Source organism: Papaver somniferum, chromosome 8 (assembly GCF_003573695.1).
Source record: "Papaver somniferum cultivar HN1 chromosome 8, ASM357369v1, whole genome shotgun sequence".
In the NCBI taxonomy this organism is placed as follows: Eukaryota; Viridiplantae; Streptophyta; class Magnoliopsida; order Ranunculales; family Papaveraceae; genus Papaver; species Papaver somniferum.
In genome coordinates this window covers 79,031,286-79,053,599 of record NC_039365.1, presented here as the reverse complement: position 1 = coordinate 79,053,599, position 22,314 = coordinate 79,031,286, and the positions used below count along the sequence as shown (strand labels likewise).

The following is a 22,314-nucleotide window of genomic DNA, read 5'->3' as shown; positions in this document are numbered from 1 at the left end:
GATAGTCTTGTAAGATGGTTGAGGCATTGATGTCAAGTCCCACGTGAGGGATTTTTGTAAGAGTTAACGAACATGGAGAATGATAATCACCCCCAAACTTAGAGTTTTCGGTGTCTCTAGGTAGACTGGTCATAATCTCCCTAATTTCTAGGTCATCAGATTCCTGAAAGTGGGCGATTGATTTTTCTAAGTCAGGTTCATCCCCGATAATCTCTACGAGTTCATCTAAGACTATTGTTTCTAAATCGTTTGACTCGAAAACAGTACTCTCAAGATAAACTGGTTCCTCTAAACCATCATCAGTTTCGTAATCATCGTCTAAAACGTGGGTATTTCTAGTCAAATCCTCGTCCTTTTGAATAGGTAAATAATTATTAAAATTATTTGGATTTGAACTAGAAATATCATTATAATCATCATCACCATCCTCTTCCTCATCATCATCACAATATAATTTTTTATATTCACGAATTCTCAAGCTTTGTTCCCAACTACATGGTCTATGTTTATAATATTTCTCATAGATCGTTAGAGGTGATTCCTCAATAAAAGTTGGAGTATCCATATATCGCTGCCCACGCATATATTCACCAAGAGTCATTTCCGAAGACGTCTCTTGATAACGAGAATTTCTAGACATATATTCTCGCAACGTCATCGCAGGTGGCGTCTCCTCAAAAGGATTCATCACCGAAGAAATATAAACTATAGAAGGATTCTATACAATCACAAACAAGGCCTACTAGACTCCACAAAAGCAAACCTAAATATTTCTAGCAAACAAAAAGCATGATGGCTCCACTTAGATTGTTTCTAGACCAGCTTCTATCTCTCGAAGGGGAATTCGTTACAGTTTAAGCAAACCCCTCTGGAATCAATCCGAGTTAAAGTAAGTTGAATTGAGGCGAGGGAAGCTCAGTGGAGCTTTGATACCCAATGCCTCACCGCTATCACAAGGCGGCGCAGTCACGTATTCAACTCACAGAAACCATTATGAACTTCGAGATTGCTTAAAAGGTAACCAATATCCTTCGAAAAATTTTCCTAACAAGCTCGATACCCTATAGGTCTCTTTCTAATCAGATTTTTAAAGCTTGGGTTCGCGTTAGGTTTTGTTTTCCTAAGGCGGGCAAGAAGAGAACGATGATGAAATCCGAACCCTTATCTTGTTTAGGCCAGGCCTTGCCCTTTACTAGGAAAATAAAGACAGTACGGTTCGTCCTCAAACAATTAGCACCTTAAGGAGTACAGTAACTCGCTTGCAGGGGATTCGCGAGTGTTTCGATTGGACTTACCTCCCGTACCAGACGGGGGATGAACCGTTGAAGTCGACTCGGGCCACGACTCCTATGCCGTGTGCGAACCCGAGGGGCCGAGACGATATCGTAATCGTCGTCCTTCCCTGCAAACAGTTTGTATTTAAGGATACCCTTTCGTAGGGTTGAAAAAAAATAAAAAAAATGTCCAAAAGTCCAGAATAAAGTCCAAATAAAAAGTCCAAAAATTACAAAAATTATGAAAAATAAAGCCTATTTACAAATTCTAAAAATAAATAAATAAAAGCTATATACAAAAAAAATAATAATAAAAATTAAATCCTAAAAAAAAATTATGTCTTTTTTTTTCTTCTCTTTTAGCTTTTAGCTTTTAGCTTTAAGCTTTTTGTTCCCAAGTCCTTAGTATTCCACTTCGAACCTGTAAATCAAAGACACAAAAAGAAACGTAAAAAGGAACAAATAAAAATAATAAACAAATAATAAATAAAAAAAATCTAAAAAAAAATGCTACCTAAACACAAATCCGCGTCGGCGGCGCCAAAAATTTGATGGTATTTCAAAAGTGATTGTAGTTGTAGTGGTAAAAAGGGTCTTTTCAGACTTGTGAAGGAAACAATTTTCAAATTTAAATTAAACAAGCAAATAAATAATAAAGTTAGAATTATACCATAAATAAGGACCAATGGCTTCCTCCGTCGCCTTGGCTAAGGGGTTTAGCTCCTCATATCAAAAACTTGCTCAAAATTGCTTAATAGGTGTTTTTATTGATGAATATGGTGATAAAGAGAAGTTTGCAACGCTGTGTAAACGTTACAGCGTCACTGTTACGAAAAAAAAATCGTAACAACTTTTTGTAACATGAAAATTTGTAACGGCTGCTGGGCCAATTTTAGTTGCGAATCTGGAAAAATGGTGTTACAAAGACTTTTTGTTCAACTACAACAACAACAACTGTTACAAAGACTCCAACGCCGATTCAGGCAGCTTCATTCCGATCCAGACCTCAAAAGACTCTTTTAGAAAACCTTTGTTACTTAAATTACTGTTATTCAAGACTTTGTTATTTAGATTTAGGTGTAAGACTTTGTTATTTAGACTTTGTCAAGAATTGGTGGAGATGCTTTGGATCTGTTGACATTGGCAGTGTAATTGGTGTAACGATCTGTTCTACTACATTAGTCGAACAAGTTACCGGGCCTCATGAGAAATCACCCAAGGAAACCGAAGCGGATAGGAGGCTGATTATGTCGCAAGGGGACCGAGCTAACTCTATACTTTCCATGACATACTGCGTCATTGGGGACTTGAACCTGGGATCTTCTGAAACGCATCAAATCTTTGAGAAACGGTGATAACCAGCTGAGCTAGCTGCTCGTTTTTATGAGATTATGAAATTAATATATTATGAGATTTTTTCCTTTTTTATGGAAAAAAAACGAAAAAAAGAAAATACTGTACTAACATGGCGTACCGGATACGAGGAGCCATGATAGTAGATACGGCGAACCATGACCGTCTCTGGGTTTGAGAGACATGTAATTTTTAACTTTTAACCCATAAAATAGACCAAAGTCACCAAACTTTTTAGAGAGAGATAAATAGGAAAAGAAAAGATAGACAATAAGAATATTATGAGGAGATACACATCACTGAAAGCAAAATCACATCAACAACAACGACTAGCATGGAAATGGCCATGGCTTCTTCTCCTCACGTACCTCATAAAACTCATCAAATTTCCTCACCTTCCAAATCCATTTCCTCAAAACCCCTGCAACAGAACACGCCCTCAACTGATTCATCTCCGAATTCAAAACCCGCTAAAGTTCCTACAATTCGAGCTCGTTTAAGCCAATTATGTAAACAAGGTCGACCTGATTTAGCACGTCATCTCTTCGAAAGTATTCCCAAACCAAATACTGTTCTTTGGAATACAATTATCATTGGTTCCATTTGTAACGGTATGCCTAATGAAGCTCTTAACTTTTGTTCTAGAATGGCAAATTCATTCTCTAAATCTGACTCTTATACTTATTCTTCTGCACTTAAAGCATGTGCTGAAACTAAACAACTCAAGTTAGGAAAAATTATACATTGTCAGGTTTTAAGGTCTCATTCTAGTCTTACTAGAATTGTTAGTAATTCACTTCTAAATATGTACTCTAATTGTTTAAACCCATGTTTGGAATTCCTGGAAGATGATAAATGCGAGTTTGTTAAAGTCGATTTAGTACAGAGAGTGTTTGGTAATATGCGTAAGAGAAATGCTATTGCTTGGAATACCATGATATCGTGGTATACTAAAACAGGTAGATATTTAGAAGCGTTGAAGTTGTTCAAAACTATGATGAATATGGGTATTAAACCCACTGTTGTTAGTTTTGTTAATGTCTTTCCGGCAATTGCGGGAATTGAGGATTGCAAGAGTTCTGCTGTTCTTTATGGGTTGCTTCTTAAATTGGGTACTGATTATGCTAGTGATTTGTTTGCTGTGAGTTCGGCAATTTTCATGTTTTCTGAGCTTGGTGACATCAATACAGGTAGACAAGTTTTCAGTTTGTCTAGAGAGAGGAATATTGAGATTTGGAATACCATGATTGGGGGGTATGTACAGAATGACCTTTATGATGAAGCTCTCGAGATGTTTCTTCAAATCCTTGAGTTGGACCAGATTAGTCCTGATACTGTGACTTTTCTTACTACTCTAACAGCAGTTTCTCAGTTACAGGGATTAGAATTGGGGCAACAGTTACATGCTTACCTTATTAAGAATTCAATGGTACATTCTGTAGTTATCTCAAATGCACTCATTTCTTTGTATTCGAGGTGCAATTATGTCGGGGTAGGATTTGGAGTTTTTGACAAGATGCTTGAAAGAGATGTCGTTTCCTGGAATACCATGATTTCTGCTTTTGTGCAGAACGGGTTGGATGATGAAGGATTGATGTTAGTGTACGGAATGCAGAAGGAAGGAATCTTAATTGATTCAGTCACTGCCACTGCTTTGCTATCTGCAGCATCGAATCTTAAGAACCATAGAATTGGGAAAGAAACTCATGCTTATCTCTTTAGACACGGAATTCGATTTGAAGGAATGGATAGCTATCTGATTGATATGTATGCCAAATCTGGCTTAATTGATACTGCAAAACGGATCTTTGAAAACAATTGCATCCATTCTAGAGATCTAGTTACATGGAATTCAATGATTGCGGGTTACACACAAAATGGGCTGATTGAACAAGCTTTCAGTGCCCTAAGGGAGATGATCGAGAAGAATGAGGTGCCTAATTCTGTAACACTGTCCTCAGTTCTTCCAGCCTGCAGTTTAGCAGGTGGAATCAGTGTAGGTAAACAGTTACACTGTTTCGCTCTTCGCCACTCTATGGATCTAAATGTCTTTGTCGGTACAGCTCTGTTAGATATGTACTCCAAATGTGGTTCTATAAATTATGCTGAGCGAGTTTTTAATATGATTCAGGACACCAATTCTGTGACATACACCACCATGATACTTGGCTTTGGCCAGCATGGGTTAGGTGAAAGAGCGCTCTCTTTGTTTCGTTCCATGTCAGGGTCTAACATGAAACCCGACGCAATCACATTTGTTGCAATATTGTCTGCTTGTAGTTATTCCAATTTAGTTGATGAAGGTCTTGAAATTTTTGAATCAATGGAGAGGGAGTACAGAATCAAACCCACAGCTGAGCATTATTGCTGTGTTGTGGACATGTTAGGTAGGGCTGGAAGAGTGGCGGAGGCTTATGAGTTTGCGGAGAAATTAGGTGATGAGGGTAATCTGGTGGGAATTTGGGGTTCACTTCTTGGGGCATGTAAAATTCATGGAGATCTTGAATTGGGGCAAGTAGTTTCTGAGAGATTGTTTGAGTTGGAGGAAGGAAATCGCATTGCTGGTTATCACGTTCTGATGTCAAATATATACGCTGAGAAGGGAATGTGGAAAAACACTGATACAGTGAGACAAGGGATGAGAGAGATGGGTTATAGAAAACAAGTTGGGTGCAGTTGGATTGTGGTTGGTGGTGTTACAAACTATTTCACGTCCAGGGACCAAAAACACCCACATAGTGAAGCAATATATGCCAAGTTGGATGAATTGGCGATGGAGATTAAAGCAGCTGGTCATAGGGGTACTATCAGTGACAACGTAGATGACATGTTGGAGGTTTAGGACTATTTTTCTTGAAGATTTGGTATAAATCCCTGGAACTGGAACTGGTGTTCTAACTGAATTTCACAACAGTGTACCTCTGGCAGTCGTGGCTGACAACAAGCGAAGGCAGTACCTCAGGCATCAAAACTAAGATCATCTGGTGATTAGTTCATTAAAGAAACATGTCCATATCTTAAAAGCAGTAGCCTGTTCCTGCTGAACTTGGAAAAAAGAAGGCAACATTGTACCTTAAAACCAAATATGTACAGGTCGCTTAATTACATGGATCAGCAGCAGGGGTGTTTGCTGGTACGTAGTAATTGCAAGGCATTCATCATCATTCCATGTAAGCAGATGCTATGAAGAAGAACAATTTAATCTGTTTGAGCAACTGTTGTTCAAAGCTTTGTTGTATACTTAACTGTATTAAAGATTTGTATTCTTACTTACAAGACAGGAGTTTATTAGTAGAGGCTCCATCCATTCAGAAGCTATCATTAATTCTCATAATCCAAAATCCAACTATCATATTTTCCTTTTCTTCTATCTATGTCTTCTGATAATCTCAGAGCTAACACTATGGTTGGCCTCATCCCTTCCTTATCCCTCATATGTAGGGAAAAATCTCAAAAATCATCTACTATGGCCTCAATCAACAATTATGATGCCCTCCACCACAGTGCTAGCTCTGATAGATTGTTATTTCATGAACTCCCAAGCACAGGATGGCCTCAATCAACAATTATGATGGCCAAGATCTCTCGGTTATGGGGTGTCTTTCAAGTGGCGTCAGAATGTGTGGGTCCCAGAGAAAGAAAGAAGGGCTCACCTGGTGTGTCAGTCCGTTTTCTTCTCCGTTGCCTAAATAAAATTTTCCTCCCGATATACAGAGAAAGAAAGAGAGAAAGACATGAGAGTTGCAGGTAGAGAGAGAGCAGGGAGAATAAGTGAGGTTTATTGAGAGATAGAGAGAGGGGAGATGGAACCCCAGAGTGATAATAGTTCAGAGCAACAAAAAATACAGACACAACAACAGCGTAGACCAAGGGGTTTCGCAGCAAGAGCAGCAGCAGAAGCAACAGCTATAGAAATGGAGAGTATGAGTCCTAACGACAGTGGAGGAGGAGGAAAGGGAAAGAAAGAGAGAGAAAGGGAAAAAGAAAGAACAAAATTAAGAGAAAGGCATAGACGAGCAATTACAAGTAGAATGTTAGCAGGTCTTCGTCAATATGGTAATTTTACATTACCTGCTAGAGCTGATATGAATGATGTTCTTGCTGCTTTAGCTCGTCAAGCTGGTTGGTCTGTTGATCCTGATGGTACCACTTATCGTTCTTCTCCTGCTCCGCCTCCTCCACTTCACATTCCTCCTTCTCCAATGGTATCTACTTTATTTTCTAGGGTTCTTTTTTTCATTCTAAATTTCAAAATTCTGACCTAGAAAGGTAGTTAATTTTGATTTCGTGCTTGCCCTAATTGATTTTATTTTTCACTATGGGCTCTCAATTATGTATTTGCAGATACCATATCCTGTTAGATCCATTGAAAGTCCCGTATCTACAACAGCATTGAAGAACTGCTCAACGAAGGCACCTTTAGACTGCCAAACTCCTGTTCACAGAATCGAAGGGAATTTGTCACCTGCCGTGTCTCTTGATTCTAGTGTAGTCGCAGAAAGAGGTCCGACGAACCGTGTCAACTCATCTCAATGCTTAGAGGCTGATCAGGTAAAGTAGTTGTTTGGAGATTCTGTACAAGTAGGAATAAGAGTTAACATTAACCCTTTTTTAATGATTATGATCAAATAAATGTTTCACCAATTTGTTCATTCTTGAAATGAACGAAAGCTTGGTTGACAGTAAGTTCATGTATGTATCAAGAAAACCTGCTATTAGTGAAATTGTTTAACATCATGTATCCTGGATACTGCTACCAATGAAACTTTTCACATGACAGTGTGAGCAACAAGTTGTTATCACAAAAAATTGGGCCATTTGTATAGTTTGAGAGACTTAGGCGACAAATTCGAGGAGAACTCGGGTCTCCATGCTTGGCCTTGTGGCTTATATTTCTATTTGTTGCTTTATTATCCGCGCGTTGGTCTCAGTGTTTCTGTTGTTGATGCAGCTTATGCGTGATGTTGGTCCTCAAGAGCATGTGGGTGATTATACAGGAACTCCATACATTCCTGTTTATGTGATGCTTCCTGTAAGTGTTTACATGCTGAAACTTTAACCAGTGTGCAAAGCTGAAATAGCTGTGTTTAGTATAGTAATTTTCATGCCTGACTATATTATTTCACCAGTTTTTGTGGATGGACAAATTCTCAAGTTTGGATCTAATCCCTTCAAATCGTTGGTTGTTACTGTGACAGACTGGTGTTGTCAATAACTTCTGCCAATTGGTTGATCCAGAAGGCATTAGACAGGAGCTAACTCAGCTGAAGTCTTTGCATGTAGATGGTGTGGTTGTTCAGTGTTTGTGGGGTATTGTCGAAGGATGGAACCCACAAAAATACACATGGGATGGTTATAGAGACCTGTTTGACATCATACGTCAGTTCACGATGAAAATACAGGTAACATTTTAAGGATGGTTTGGTACTATAAGCATATGAGTTCACCTACACTCTGCATTAATTTGTCTGAAAGATTCTTCTATGAACCATAGAGGTTCAATGTTCTCTTCTAGTTGATTAGAATGCTTACGTGTTCGAGTTTTTCTATGCTTCAAACGCTATGGTGATGCATGTGAAATCTCCTCCTAATTTGTCCTTGAATCGGAAATAGTTATCATGAAAGCTGTTGAAGGGGTTCTATGATGTTTATTTTGTTTGTGAAGGTTGTAATGGCATTTCATGAGTCAGATGTAAATGAATCTGGGGATATACCAGTTTCTTTACCTAAGTGGGTTCTAGATCTTGGAAGAGATAACCAAGATATCTTCTTCACTGATCGTGAAGGAAGAAGAAACACTGAATGCCTATCTTGGGGAATAGACAAGGAAAGAGCATTAAAAGGAAGAACTGGGATAGAGGTATTGAACTGTGATTTATGCGCTTTTTTTGATCTGTTATGTATTATATCGTGGAACCTTTATCATATTTCTCCTGTTCTCAGTTCTCCTTCTACAAATTACTGTATTTCTTTACTCTCTGGTTTCTGGTATAGTGCTTATTATGACATGCTTTTACTTTAAAATGACTCTCCTCCCACCACCATGCTTGTGTGTGAGCTATCGACCTTTATAACCAGCTGGAAAAAAAAAGTTCAACCCAAACTGCGTATCAATCGGAACAGCTTTTTATAGTTCTTTTGTGAATGTTATGGTGTTTCAATTCTGGTCCCTAAAGCAATCCCTAAATATGTGAACAGGTTTATTTCGACTTCATCAGAAGCTTCCGTACAGAGTTTGATGACTTGTTTGTGGAGGGCCTCATTTCTGCTGTTGAAATTGGACTTGGTGCTTCTGGAGAGTTAAAGTACCCTGCATTTCCAGAAAAAATGGGATGGACATACCCTGGTATCGGTGAGTTTCAGGTATTTAATATAAACTGACTCGACATTTTATTGCTCTATCATTATGCTCACTGTATCGATCTTAACCTACGGGTAGCAATATTGTACTATTGTGATCTTTTATGCATTTCTCAAAAAAGTTGCCAATTATGGTCATAGTAGCTATGAAAAGACACAAGAGACAAGTCTCTTTTCAGTTATATTTCTAAACCAGAATGTGTTAATTACCTCTGCAATCTTGTTCTACCAAAAGTAATAGCAACCGCATGTAATCAAATATAAGTTATATACTGTCTATCATGTGGTTGAGCTGGGGTATTGTAATTCCTTTACCCAGACAGGGGTGCTAGTAAAGGTTCATCTTAAAATCACTAATTGATATCAAAATTCAGTTGCCTCGAACAACTTTCTGGTTTAGTTGATGTGACTATTCCATGATGATTGCGTATGTAAACATTTTGTATGTTTATTAAACTTTTTAAGCATGTTATCTTTAAATTCAGTGTTCAAGGTCTTTTTGGATTATACATGTCTGCAGAGATGAGATATCAATTCTGTTGCTAAGTTCTTATCATGATATTTGCGATGCCATGCAGTGTTATGACAAATATTTACAGCAAAGTCTGCGAAAAGCAGCTAAAGTGCGTGGACACTTGTTTTGGGCAAGGGGACCTGATAATGCAGGTCAATATAATTCAAGACCTCATGAAACAGGATTCTTCTGTGATCGAGGTGATTATGACAACTATTACGGGCATTTTTTTCTCCAGTGGTATGCACAGACCCTAGTAGACCATGCAGATAATGTCCTTTCTCTTGCAAGTCTTGCATTTGAAGGGGCACAGCTAATCGTGAAGGTATGCACATGCATTGCTTCCTAACTGAGTTGAGATTTGCCACAGAGAAGAATTCTTACCCTAAAATCATTGAATCTGCAGATTCCATCAGTTTATTGGTGGTATAAGACTTCAAGCCATGCAGCCGAGCTGGCGGCAGGATTCTACAATCCAACAAATCATGATGGTTACTCTCCACTGTTTAATGTTCTTAAGAAACATTCTGTCACGATGAAGTATGTGTTCCCACGCTTGCTGTACTCTGGTGAGGAAAATGATGAAGCTTTTGCTGATCCGGATGGTTTGAGTTGGCAGGTATATAAATTAATTACAAATGCTATCTATTTTTAAGGCTTGAACAAGACATTAGTTGAGTCCGTAAAGGTTGTTTTTTTTTCTTAGCATAAAATCCTCATATATTAGGTTTCTAAAAGTATCCTATCTCTTCTGCAGGTTCTAAATTCAGCTTGGGATAGTGGATTGCTGATTGCTGGTCAAAACACAATGGCATCTTATGATAGAGAAGGGTACCTCAAAATTCTAGAGACTGCAAAGCCAAGAAATGATCCTGATAGTCATCATTTGTCATTCTTTGTGTATCAGCAACCATCTTCTTCATTGCAGAGAGAATTTGGGTTCTCAGAACTGGACTCTTCTATAAAATGCATGCATGGTAACAATTTCAATCCCGCGTAGTTTCTAATCATGGAAGTTGCCGGAAGAGAAATAACAAAGAAGCTCCAGTCGGACTGATGCTCGGGATATTTGGAGTTATCAGAGGAGAAAGGGAATGTCTTACGACCATGCAAGACTGATTGGATTGGTTCCAAGCAGCATGTCCTAGTCTCACTGTTTGTTTTACAGTGTAGTCTATATAGTATTATTCATGAGTCTCCTAATTCAGGTCGAATCCTTTTTTCGGCACAAAGGAATTAGCACAGAGTTGGTAATAGAAAAATATTAGTACATCATTTTTTATTGTCAAAAATCCCAATTTTAGTTATAGGATTGTTTTCATCAAGAGAATACAAGTTTGGAGAGCTTCCATCACATCGGCTAATGCTTTGATGTTTAGAAAAAGGGAAGTAGGGTTGACCCAAAATGATAGGAAAACTCCTTTGAAGGAAATCAACACTTTTAAAAGGGTTCCACCTATTTGCTACCTGCATTTTTCATATTTCATAAAAATTTCTAAAATAATTTTACTTTGCTATTTTATTTTTTCCTAATTACCTCCTACAAAAATCAAATTAAATTTAATTAAGCCGATCACCATTCTTATTTGTTTTATTCTCTATTAATCTCTGTTTTCATCCTTAAAAACCACTAAAAAAATATTAATCCAATACATGTCAATTACAACCTATTACGTTTTAGTTTACTATTTCTTTAGCATATAATACAAGTATCATTATAAGAATCTTGACAAAAATGCCAGAAGTACATTCTTTTCAAACATAGCTACGTTCTGCTATTGGTATGCCGTATTTAATAAAACCCGATTGCTGAATTAATAATCACAAAAAAAAACAGAACACATTTTTTTTTTGTTGAAGCATGCATATATTACAAAAAACCAACTAAATTGTTAATACACGCGGGAATGTGACTTCCATAGAGTCGCTTAATAAAATTTGGTTAATACAAGCCGGGTTTGCCTGATCCCAAATTGTTGTTGAGTAGTTTTCGACTTGGCTACCATCTGCCGCATAGTTTGCCAGACCCTCTGCTGCTTGGTTTCCTTCCCTATAATTGTGCTGAATAGCACAAAGCTTGGGATTTGACGTATTCGGCGTTTAATTTCTGCGATCATTTCTGAAATATACCAAGGAGCTTCCGTTGGAGTTTTAATGAAGTGCATAAGATTTTGTGAGTCCGTCTCAAATAATACTTTAGTCCATCTTCTTTCATTTGCGGTTCTGGTTGCTAGCACGGTTGCCTATGTCTTTGTTGTGAGTGTTGTGGTTATTTCTAGAGGTTGTGCAACTGCCATTATCTTTTGTGCGTTCGAATTTCTACAGATGAATCATGCTCCCGCCATGCCTGGGTGGCCTCTAGCTGCCCCATCAGTGTTTACTTTAATCCAATCTTGTGCTGGAAGGTACCAACCTACCTGAATGGTTGTAGTCATCCTGGTTCCGTTTGGTGCGATTCTGGGGGGCGGTTCCCCCGGGAGGTGAGGAAATCTTTTTCTCCCATTGAAATTCCTGTTATTGTGCTAATGATCTTGCCAGGATGTCTGTATGAGTGGATTGTGCTTGATTGAACACAAGTTCATTTCTGGACGTCCATAGTGACCATAATAGAAAACAACACGATGTGATATAAGAGGTATTGCCCTGTGTTTGTAGAATTTTTGAAATTATTGTTTGAGAATTTTAGGTAATTGGTTGGTTGTTACCATGGGATGGATTTGTTGATATGTGGTTAGAAAGTCTGGTCCAAGTGGGCATTGCCACCGAGCAATGAATAAGCATGTGTTCAGTTGTTTCTGGCTCGGAGTTGCATCGGGGAAAAGATTGGAGGTGGATAGGTTGATGTGATGTAGCATAGACAAGGTTGGTAAACATGTATTTATAGCTTTCCACAAGAAAAGCTGAATTTTGGGAGGACAGGGTAAGGTCCATAAAAATTTGGTTGCTGGGAGGGGATTTGGGTGTGCTAGGTTATCTTGTTGATTAGACAACTATACCCGGATGAGGTTGTGTATTTTCCTGATTTAGAATGGGGCCAAGTTATTTTATCTAGAATGTTGTCAGAAGGTAGGTGGATATTTATAATGTGTTGGATGACATTTTGTGGGAGGTTGTTTAGCTGATCATGTCTCCAGTTATGAGAAAATGGATCAATTAAATCAGTTACATATTGTATAGGGTAACATTGCGTAGAATCAAGGTTTTGAAAGTGGAATATCCAATTAGATTGGATGGGAGTATCCGAACCATTTCCTATTTGGTTAAATAAATGTTGTTTTATCAAAGGTATAAGAGAAGTCATTTGTTTCCATTGATGACTGGCGTTAGAAGGAATTGTGATCGTACCTTGGAATATTGGTTGATGTTGGAGGTATTTCTCGTTGAATAGGCCGGTGCAAATGGACTGTTGCTGATCGTGAATGTTCCAAATCCTTTTCATGAAAAAAGCTTTATTGTGATGGCTACTCTTTCGAATTCCGAGTCCTCCTTCCACTATTGGCATGTTTAGCTTGTTCCAACCTATTGGATGTAGCTTTTTAACAGATGAATCATGTCCCCAGAAAAAATTCCTAGCGATCCGATCAATTTACTTGTTCACATGGGTGGGGAAAAGCTGGGTTTTCATAAGGTGATTGCAGGTCGATGTTAAAGATGTTTTAATGAGCATAAGCCTTCCTGCATGGTTAAGGAATTTTGTCATCCATCCCTGTGCTTTACGAGCCAATCATTGGAGAAGTGGTTCGAAGATGTGTCGATAATTTCTTCCGTGTTTGAATTGAACTCCTAATAGAATAGGTGGAATTGATGTGGTTGGCATGTCGAAAAATTGGTGTAGAGAGTCTATGTTCTGCGGTTGCAGTCTCAGATGATTTATGATTATTGATTTCGTTGTGTTGATTATTTGTCCTGCTGACGAACTATATGATTGAAGAATCCTTTTTAGATGCATGCTACCTTCCCGGGTCGCTCTGGAAGTGATAAGAAGGTCATCTGCATACATTAGATGTAGAATGGGTGGTGCCTTTTTTGATACTCGGAGACATTGAACCAAATTTTTTGCTTCGAGATTTCCAAGATTTGTTGATAGAATTTCCGCACATATGATGAAAATGTAGGAAGATACGGGATCACCCTGTTTAATACCCATGGTAGGTGTGATGAATCCATATTGAGTACCGTTGATGTTGACCTTGTAAGTGACTGTGTTGATACATAACATGATATATTCCAAAAATATTGATGGAAAACTCAGTTTTGTAAAAGTTTTTTTTGGTGAATCCCCAATCAAGGTTGTCATAGGCTTTCTGAATATCCATTTTTAGAGTTATTTTGGTTTTTTTAGTGATTGATGAAGTTTTGATGTGGTGGAACAACTCTCTTGCAATAGCTATATTATCATGTATTGATCTTTTAGGTACGAATGCACTTGATATGGGCTTATTAAGAATGGGAGGAGGGGGCGTAACCGGTTGACTAGGATTTTGGATATGATTTTGTAACTGACATTGCATAGGCTGATAGGTCTGAATTGGGATGGTTTTGTTGGATTGTCTACCTTTGGGATTAGCATTATGTTTGGGTGATTCACGAGAGGGTGAATGTTGAAGGATCTGAAAAACTCTATACCATAGCTATAAGTTGACAGTGAGTGGTTTCCTAGAAAACTTTAAAAAACTTACTGGTGTATCCGTCCGGTCCAGGAGCGCTTTCAGAATTGATGGAGAGCAAAGCTTGCTTGATTTATTTCACCGTTACCTCTGCCAATAGCATGTCACATTATGCTGATGTCAATCTTGGAGTGATATCCTTAAAGAGATCCTCATTTATTTTTGTATTTGGGGTCGTGTATTGAGAGGTGAAGTGATCCAGGATGATCTGGATAACCTGATCTTTATCGCTGACCCAATTGTTATGATGATCTTGTAGTTGCTTGATGTTATTACGGCTTCGGTGTATGGTTGCTTTGGTATGGAAAAAAGTCGTATTATTATCCCCTGATTGGGCCATTGTATTCTGGACCTTTCCTTCCAGTATGTTGCATGTCATTGGAGTAAGGTTAGATGTTGACTTCGTAGTTATTTTTCTTGAGTTATCCAGTAATCAAGTTCCTCGCCAGTTTGAACAGCACACTGATGTTGTGTCTGCTGAATTTGTGTTGTTGATTTGCGTATTAATTTTGGAAGATGTCCAAAAGTGTCCTTGTTCCACTCTATTAGAGTTTTTCCTGTTGTGATTAAACGTAGTTGTAGGTCCAGGGCAGAATCTGGATCACTTTGTTGAGTCCATGCTGATTTGATAATTTGTTTGAGTTGAGGATGTGAAAGCCAGAGATGCTCAAACTTGTAATTTTTTTGCCCTGCCAATATATTTCTTTGGTGTTCAACAGGATGGGGGCGTGATCAGATGCAATTCGCGAAAGGTGAGTAACTCCTGCATGGGGGTTTGTTGTACGCCAATGTTGGGTTGCAATTTCTCTATCAAGTCTTTCCATGATGTTGTCTTGACCTTGCTGATTGTTTTTCCAAGTGAATGGATCTCCTCGAAATTCCAAATCAATGAATCCTATTTGATCTAGCATTGTTAGAAACGACTGAGTCTGACTATATGTGATTTGTCTTCCTCATTTTTTTTCCCGATTGGTCCATTATGTCATTAAATTCCCCTATCAGTAGCCAGGAGGTTGAGTTATTGATATTAGGGAATATTGATGGAAAATCTTTCCAAAGATCAATTCTTGCATCCGGGTGTGGAGGACCATAAATGCCTGTGCAAAGCCATGGTTGTGTTGGGGCTGGAGGAGTGATAAGAACATGGATGCAACTTTGGGATTGGAGTAGAACCTGAACGTTTAGGTTGTTCCACATGAGACACAATCTTCATCTTCGACCAACTCTGGGAACCGAGGTTAAGTTTTGGAGTTGAAGGGATTGACCAAGTCTTGACATATGTTACTCATTGGATAAAGTTTCAGAAAGGAAAAGAATATCGGTCTTGTGTAATGATGTTATCCCTTTTTGATGATGTATTGTATTCGGATTGTTGATGCCTTGGCAATTCCAGGATAAGATATTCATCTTGGGATTAGTAATGATTTGGGTTTGTGAATTGGTTGGAGGTTTCATTATTGTCATGATACTATTTTTCCCTCATTGCTACCAAAATTCATGCAGCTAACACATGGATTATCGTGTTGCGGAATACTACAACCACTCCCAGGCGTCCGGAACTGGACGACTAAAGATCATAATTTTTTTTGTTCAAGTTGTTCATAGATGAACCGCGACGGTAGTACATGTTCAGCTATCATCATCGACTAAAACACTCACAAATCGATTATTCATGGCCGATTAACTCATCTTAAAAATGTGGTAGTTTTTCAAAATCGCGTCAATCATTCTAAAACAAGTCGACTCAAAGTAAATGACTAGTTCTTCGTCACAATAACACAAACTAAATCAAATTTGACGTGATTTTGTATATGTAATCACACGTTCAAAAATTATAATTTAGGTTTAGTTTTATCTCTTTTCGAGTTTTGATTTTGCTTGAACATTCCACTTTCTTTGGAGGAATCTTTTTGGTACAAAATCAAAAAATAGAAGAATAATATTTTTGAAGGAATCTTTCTACGGGGGTGAGGGTGCTGATCCGTGGGAGAGATGAAATAGATGAAGGTTTCCAGTGGGAGATTAATCGTGACTGGGGGTTTTGATGTTGGTTTAGTATTAGGATGTTTTTGTTGTTGGGTGTAAACAAAAAGTCAAGAGGTAGTAATTAGGATATTTGAGAAAATATATGCGTATTAAATAGGATAATTGGGGATCGCAATTAATGAGAGCGGAAAATAGGAAAACTAGGGGTGGCAAATAGGTGGAACCTTTAAAAGTAGACCATTACATAATAAGATTAATCTACTTGGACCCCAGATTTTTTTTTTCTATAATCAAGGAACCTTTTCATTAATGACAATTCTAGGTCACAGCGAGTTTAAGATTGAAAATAAGAGAATACAAAGTAACACGAACATACCGTAAAAGTGCAATACCGAGAAATCCGACAAGAGAAGGATTACCGGAGTAAGACAAATACAAGTATGAATAAGATCCGATTAAATCGGAAGAAAGATGGTTTTTCTCGGAATTAACATCCAACAATTTAGTTTGTTTTTCTTCTATAGAAAGATGTGCTCCCAAAGTAGGAGTGATCTACTCAAATCTCTTGTAACTAGTGACGAAGATTCCATCGTCAAAAAGATCACCTATGGAGATTCCGACGCAGGATAAGTTGATGATGAAGATTTCGATGAAAATTTCGTCGCCGGAGACAACCAAGATGAAGATTTCGTCGTTGGAGAGCATGGAGAACATCACTATTGATCTTAAAACCTAACCCAATAACCAAGAATCGCCATTAAAGTGAAGAGAAACCTCAAAAGAGTAGATAAAACCACCATAACGGTGTAGATAAGTAGAAAACATAATAAAAACTACACTAAACTAATATCTAACCTAGAAAACAAGGAATAATAAGAAATCATCTCAGATCTAGTCCAAAAATTAACTAAATCTGAGCAGAGAAGGATTGTTAAACTAAGGGATTATGAGTGATATTTATTTTCTATCAGCTTCTCTTTAGCTTGCCATTGAAATTGTTAAACTAATGGATTTTCTTGGTCACCACATTGTAAAATCAAGTTGCTTATATTACTTGGGTGGTTCCTGTTCACTCCACCCTATTAATTGTTTAACACAAGTCATGCTTTTTTTTATGTGGTAATACTGAAAGACAAAACCAAACTTACATATCGGGGAAAGTTACCCCAAGGTAGTCATCAGATGAGTGATTTACCCCCAACGTGAGCTGGGCACCATGGATAATCCCGTGTGACTCAGTCACTGTATACCCCACGGGAGTTTAGCAGTGGCGGGATGTTAGGGTTGGGTGGGGCCCACCGTGAATGTCTCACATGGGATTATCCCCGGTGCCCAGCTCACGGTGGGTAAATCATTTTCGGTCATCAGATACCATTTTTCGAAGGAATCATGGGCCCGCAAGCAGATAAAAGTAGGGATGATGTTTGGCGGTTCTGTGGGTCCCACCAAGTCCTCTTTCTCGGGAAAACCGTTGATGGGGGAGCCCACGGTAAATCTTGAGTTCTCGTATTCTCATACCAAGGTGTTGGAGCTTGGCAGCTGGTGCAGTTAATTTGCTACAACTTTGTTAGCTAGGCCATTTTTGTAGGCATAAATGGTACTGGCAGTTGGGATTTGTTGGAGGGTGTTTAGTTTGCATCACGTTGTTAGGTACCGCGGTTGTTTCTCTATCTTGATGAAGTTCACTGTTGACATAGAATCTTCCTCAAAAAAGTACTTTCGCATTGGAATTCTGGTTGCCCATAGAATCCCCTAACTTCTGTTATGAGTGACGTTGTGATCCCTTGTGGTGATGTCATTGCTTTTAAAACCTCTCAGTGTTGATTTCTGCATATGATCCCTGCACCCGCTTGGATTAGGTGTCATTTTGCAGCACTATGTATGTTTATCTTCACCCATTCCCCTGCTGATGATAATCATCCTACTGAAATTATGCATCCATTTAGTCTGATGATGTTGGGTCTTAACTGGTGTTGATTCTGCACTAGGTGGTGGGAGATGAGTTTGGGCCCAAGTGTATTCCTAATGCATAAGTAGACTGGTTCAGAGCACTTGTTCTAAAAACTACCTTATCTTGTAGTAGGTATTTGCATTTTTTGCTAGCCTAATATGCCACATTGTGAAACAAGTGAGTGACCATGCTATTTCATCCACTTCCATTTATAGTGTTTTGGTGATGCTGGTGAATCTGTGTGGGATTTGGATATATGTTGTTGGTAAGGGGAATGATGTTAATATGGTGTTGGTTATCGGGTTGATTGGAGTGGGTGTTGAAGTTGGTTGGTCAGGTGGCGGTGGTGATAATTGGGTGAGATTTCTATGTAGTTAGTTTTGGTTGTTCGGGCTTCTAGCTAAGCTGGTGTACAGTTTCAGCCATACCTATGAGGCTTTGTCAAAAATTCAAAAATAACAAGTTTTGTTGTTTCTGGAAGCAATGAGCATAAATGGAAAATGGTATGATCTTCCTGTGGTTGAGTAAGCTAAAGGTAAGGAGTCCCTTCTGTGTGACTTTCCAGATGAAAGTCCGCCTTTTAGAGGGGAAGGAACTTGTTGTAGAGACCCATAAACTTGCCAACGCTATTTGATCGATCAAGAGAAGATTAAGCCGTTATTGACTTGATTATTTAAATATGAATATTAAATTAAAAAAAATTATGTTTGTACCATATAGTTTGGTATATGGGCCAAGTGCCCCGGCCCAATAATTCCACCCAGTATTGGGCCATTGGGTAAAAAATGGGGAAGGATGATTATAACCCAGTCAGAATTATCCTTCTACAAGAGAAAGACCAGTCACACATTCAAACCTGGAGGTTAGAAATCCCTAAAAAAAGGAGGAATCAGTTACTGGTAAGACCAGGTACACATTCAAACCTGAAAGTTGCAGATCCTTAGGAAAAGAAGGAATCAGTTACTAAGAAGACCAGTTATAACCTGGAAGTTGAAGATCCTAAAAAAGGTAAATTGGTTTAAACCAGGATGAACCTGGAAATCATTTGGTCCAAATACATAGCCAAATGTATCTAGACGAAGACTGGACTAGATACAATTCCTCCATAACCTACAAATAGAGGTAGAATTTTCAACCGTAAAGGTACACTTCTGATCCTTCTCTCTCCATAAAAAACCTGTTTAGAGCTCTTACTCATTGAGGCATCAGAGTGTCTTTGCAGGTAACACCTCACTTTCATCTACCAATAATTATTGAAGAACAAAATTTATTGATGAGCTGATTCATCAAGCATCTGGAAAACTCTCACCCATCAGGAACGCATCAAGAGAAATATTACTGAATCATCCAACGATTCATATTTCATCATCAGAAATCACAATTTATATCAAGAATGCATCTCGAGGAAATTGTAGAATCATTATCCAACGGCTGAAATCTCATCTTCACATACAAATCTCGAGGATTGTTGTAGAAACATTTTTGCTACAAAAAATTAATCAAACAATAATCTGGAAATGAAACTAGTATCATTTGATAGATCTAAAAAAAATTACGCAAAGTGGACTACTTGAACGTGTCATTCGGATACCGGAAAAAGAAGAAATCATATGTATTGCGTGAAGGTAATATAATCTTTTTTGCAGGAAAATACTAAGGCAATTGGGTACTCGCTCAGGGCACCCAAGTCTTAACCTATACATCAATTCCCCTCGGCCTCCAATATCTAAGAATCTGGTTGCCTCAGTAAAGTTTCTTTGGTTTTATCTCCAAATCAATTTGAAGAGAGATTCATTTTTCTCTTTTCTTCTCTCTCTGTTTTCTCTTCTATTCCTATTTTTTCTTCTCTCTGGCGCTTTAATTCAAAGGAATTGAACTTAGATTATGTGTGAGTGAAATAATATCCTGGTAACTTGAAGAATCGATAGATTTAGTGATTGTGTTGAAGCTGATTGATCAAGGGAAGAAGAAAAAACATTGGTCATTATTAACAACGATCAAACTGATGGATGGACAAATGGATTGAGGTTCGCAAGGTAGGCGTGGCTTGTCATCAGAAGAGGTGGGAACTTAAATACCTTTCTCATGATCATTAAGTTCACTTTCTATCTACGAGCATGATTTATCTTTGTATTCTAAAAGCATATTTATGTATAATTGAATGAGTATGTTGTGTAATATGTTTTTTTTTTTAAATTCCTCGCGAGGAATGTCTATGTTTCACCACAGTTCCTTGCTAAGTCATTATTTGCGGGATTGGCAATACTATTTATTAAGGGAATTGACAATGTTATGTTATGGTATTTATTATCGGAATTTGTAATATTCTACTAGCACAGGATGCCGTGGAAATATTATATATACGATATTGATATATGGGGGAAAGATAGATGTATGCATATTATGCTTGATTGTTCAATTACAGTATAGTTTAATAGTAATTTCAGAACCATGTTTAACATGAGGAGTAATGTGCGTGGTATATTTTTCCTGCGAGAAGTGTCTGTGATTTTCCACAACTTCTCACTAAGCCTTATTAGCGGGATTTGCAATAATACTAAATAGCATGGGAGGCCATGCAATATTATCAATATTATATTAGCGGTATTTACAATTTTATTATTAGCGGTATTGGCAATATTGATATCCGAGGGAACTACTCGTATGGACGTTATGTCGATTGTTGTGTTTATGTGCAGATTGTTTGGTGTAAAAGGTGTTTAGTGTTTTCTTCTACTTTTGTACTTATTTATCTTTCAATAACATGTTGGTGATTTCTAGGAAGATATTTATGTTTATACTTAGGACCCCTTTGAAATGATGTACTCACTCGTTGCCAGAAGAGATGGTGCACGGGAAGAAGACTTTTCGTTTTCGTAGCTTTAGATGTTGTATATCTTTTACGTATGTATTTTATATTTAATTGTGAAACAATACTATTTTATTTATATCAGTCGAGAACTTTTAATTATGAATATCAGAGTGTTCAGGTTAGTGGTTTGAGTTAATTTATGTAATCTTTATTCTTAAAAACAGTAATATAGATTTGATGCTTCAATTAGGTTGTAATCCTATTAGCTAAGTAGGTGATTACGTTTCCATATGGTTTTGTACAAGGATGCGGTAACACAAAAATTGCAAAATGAATGCTAGTCTTTTTATTAGTATTTTGATTGAAAAAGTAAATTCATTAAGCAAGGAGAAATTACACAAGTTTGCTATCTTCATAGAGGAAAACATTAATACAACTTGGAGTGTTAGAGCATCACTCTGTCAAACTGACAAGTTTTGGTATGTCAAGCTTGTTTTCAAATTTAGTTGACCAAAACTATATCTTGATTATGGTTTACTAAAGTTAGTCTCAGACTAGAAATAAAGATGGTAGTTGAGCATCATAGTTCACCAATTGACCCTTGAAGATTGAAGATTGAAGAAAGGGGACTTCATTAATAAAGGTATGTGATGACCGACTATCCAACTTACTCGTATTTTCAACCATTTTATTTACTAGAACAATGTCATATGACTTTAATATTATGGTGAACATTGCAAAGAAGAAATTCCGAGTTCAAGCTAGTACTTGACGGATCTCGAATTACAATTTAAAGCAATTGAAGTTCTAAAGGACTTATCGCATAATAGGTTGAAAACAATTTATTTTTCAATATATTGTGTAAGAATTTTATACGAGACATCAAGTTGCATTGACGTACACGAACTAGTTTGGTCAATATGCGAACTTGTTGATTTTAAGTGGTTCCTAGACACTTTTTGTAATTGAAGTACACAAACTGATTTGGACAATTCGTGAACTTGTTGACATAAAAATTTCTTGAACTCCAAGATGACTATTTGTTCGCAAACTGTTTTGTACAGTTCACGAACTGCTTTTTCTCTTTGAGGGTTATCCAACTCCATGATTTCTTGATAGTTCATGGACAACATAACAATTTGTTCTTGATATAACATTTTGTTCTTGATATAACATTTTGGTATACTGAGTTTATATCGATAGATATGCGGGGTGCACATTCTTTTTTATAGTTTAAGGTAAAATTTTAACATTCCTACATGAATCAATCTATATTAGGACGGTAAGCTTACTTGGTATCAAAGTAATTCTTAAACATGGGAACTAGTTCAGGAACTTATCTTTAATTGTAAGTTACCTAGTCTTGCTCATCATTATAAATAAAAAACTTTTTGGAT

The 22,314-nt window shown here is 37.6% G+C and overlaps 2 protein-coding genes across 2 annotated transcripts; both read left to right on the top strand.

Moving 5' to 3' along the window:
* The first annotated feature begins 2,923 nt into the window (after positions 1 to 2,923).
* LOC113301703 (pentatricopeptide repeat-containing protein At3g22150, chloroplastic-like) lies at positions 2,924 to 5,921 on the top strand. The gene has a single exon (XM_026550491.1). The coding sequence runs from the start codon at positions 2,962 to 2,964 to the stop codon at positions 5,467 to 5,469; it is 2,508 nt and encodes an 835-aa protein (XP_026406276.1). The 5' UTR covers positions 2,924 to 2,961; the 3' UTR covers positions 5,470 to 5,921.
* Positions 5,922 to 6,322: 401 nt separating this feature from the next.
* On the top strand, positions 6,323 to 10,855 carry LOC113301704 (beta-amylase 8-like). The gene is made up of 9 exons (XM_026550493.1): positions 6,323 to 6,832; positions 6,972 to 7,178; positions 7,579 to 7,659; positions 7,826 to 8,029; positions 8,293 to 8,487; positions 8,826 to 8,990; positions 9,566 to 9,826; positions 9,908 to 10,120; positions 10,259 to 10,855. The coding sequence occupies exons 1-9, from the start codon at positions 6,431 to 6,433 to the stop codon at positions 10,499 to 10,501; spliced, it is 1,971 nt and encodes a 656-aa protein (XP_026406278.1). The 5' UTR covers positions 6,323 to 6,430; the 3' UTR covers positions 10,502 to 10,855.
* The last annotated feature ends 11,459 nt before the right edge of the window (positions 10,856 to 22,314 follow it).

Coding starts and splice junctions, on each gene's coding strand:
- LOC113301703 (XM_026550491.1), top strand. CDS start 2,962: ATGGAAATGGCCATGGCTTCTTCTCCTCACGTACCTCATAAAACTCAT.
- LOC113301704 (XM_026550493.1), top strand. CDS start 6,431: ATGGAACCCCAGAGTGATAATAGTTCAGAGCAACAAAAAATACAGACA. Junction 9,827..9,907: donor GGGCACAGCTAATCGTGAAG/GTATGCACATGC, acceptor TTGAATCTGCAG/ATTCCATCAGTTTATTGGTG. Junction 10,121..10,258: donor CGGATGGTTTGAGTTGGCAG/GTATATAAATTA, acceptor TCTCTTCTGCAG/GTTCTAAATTCAGCTTGGGA.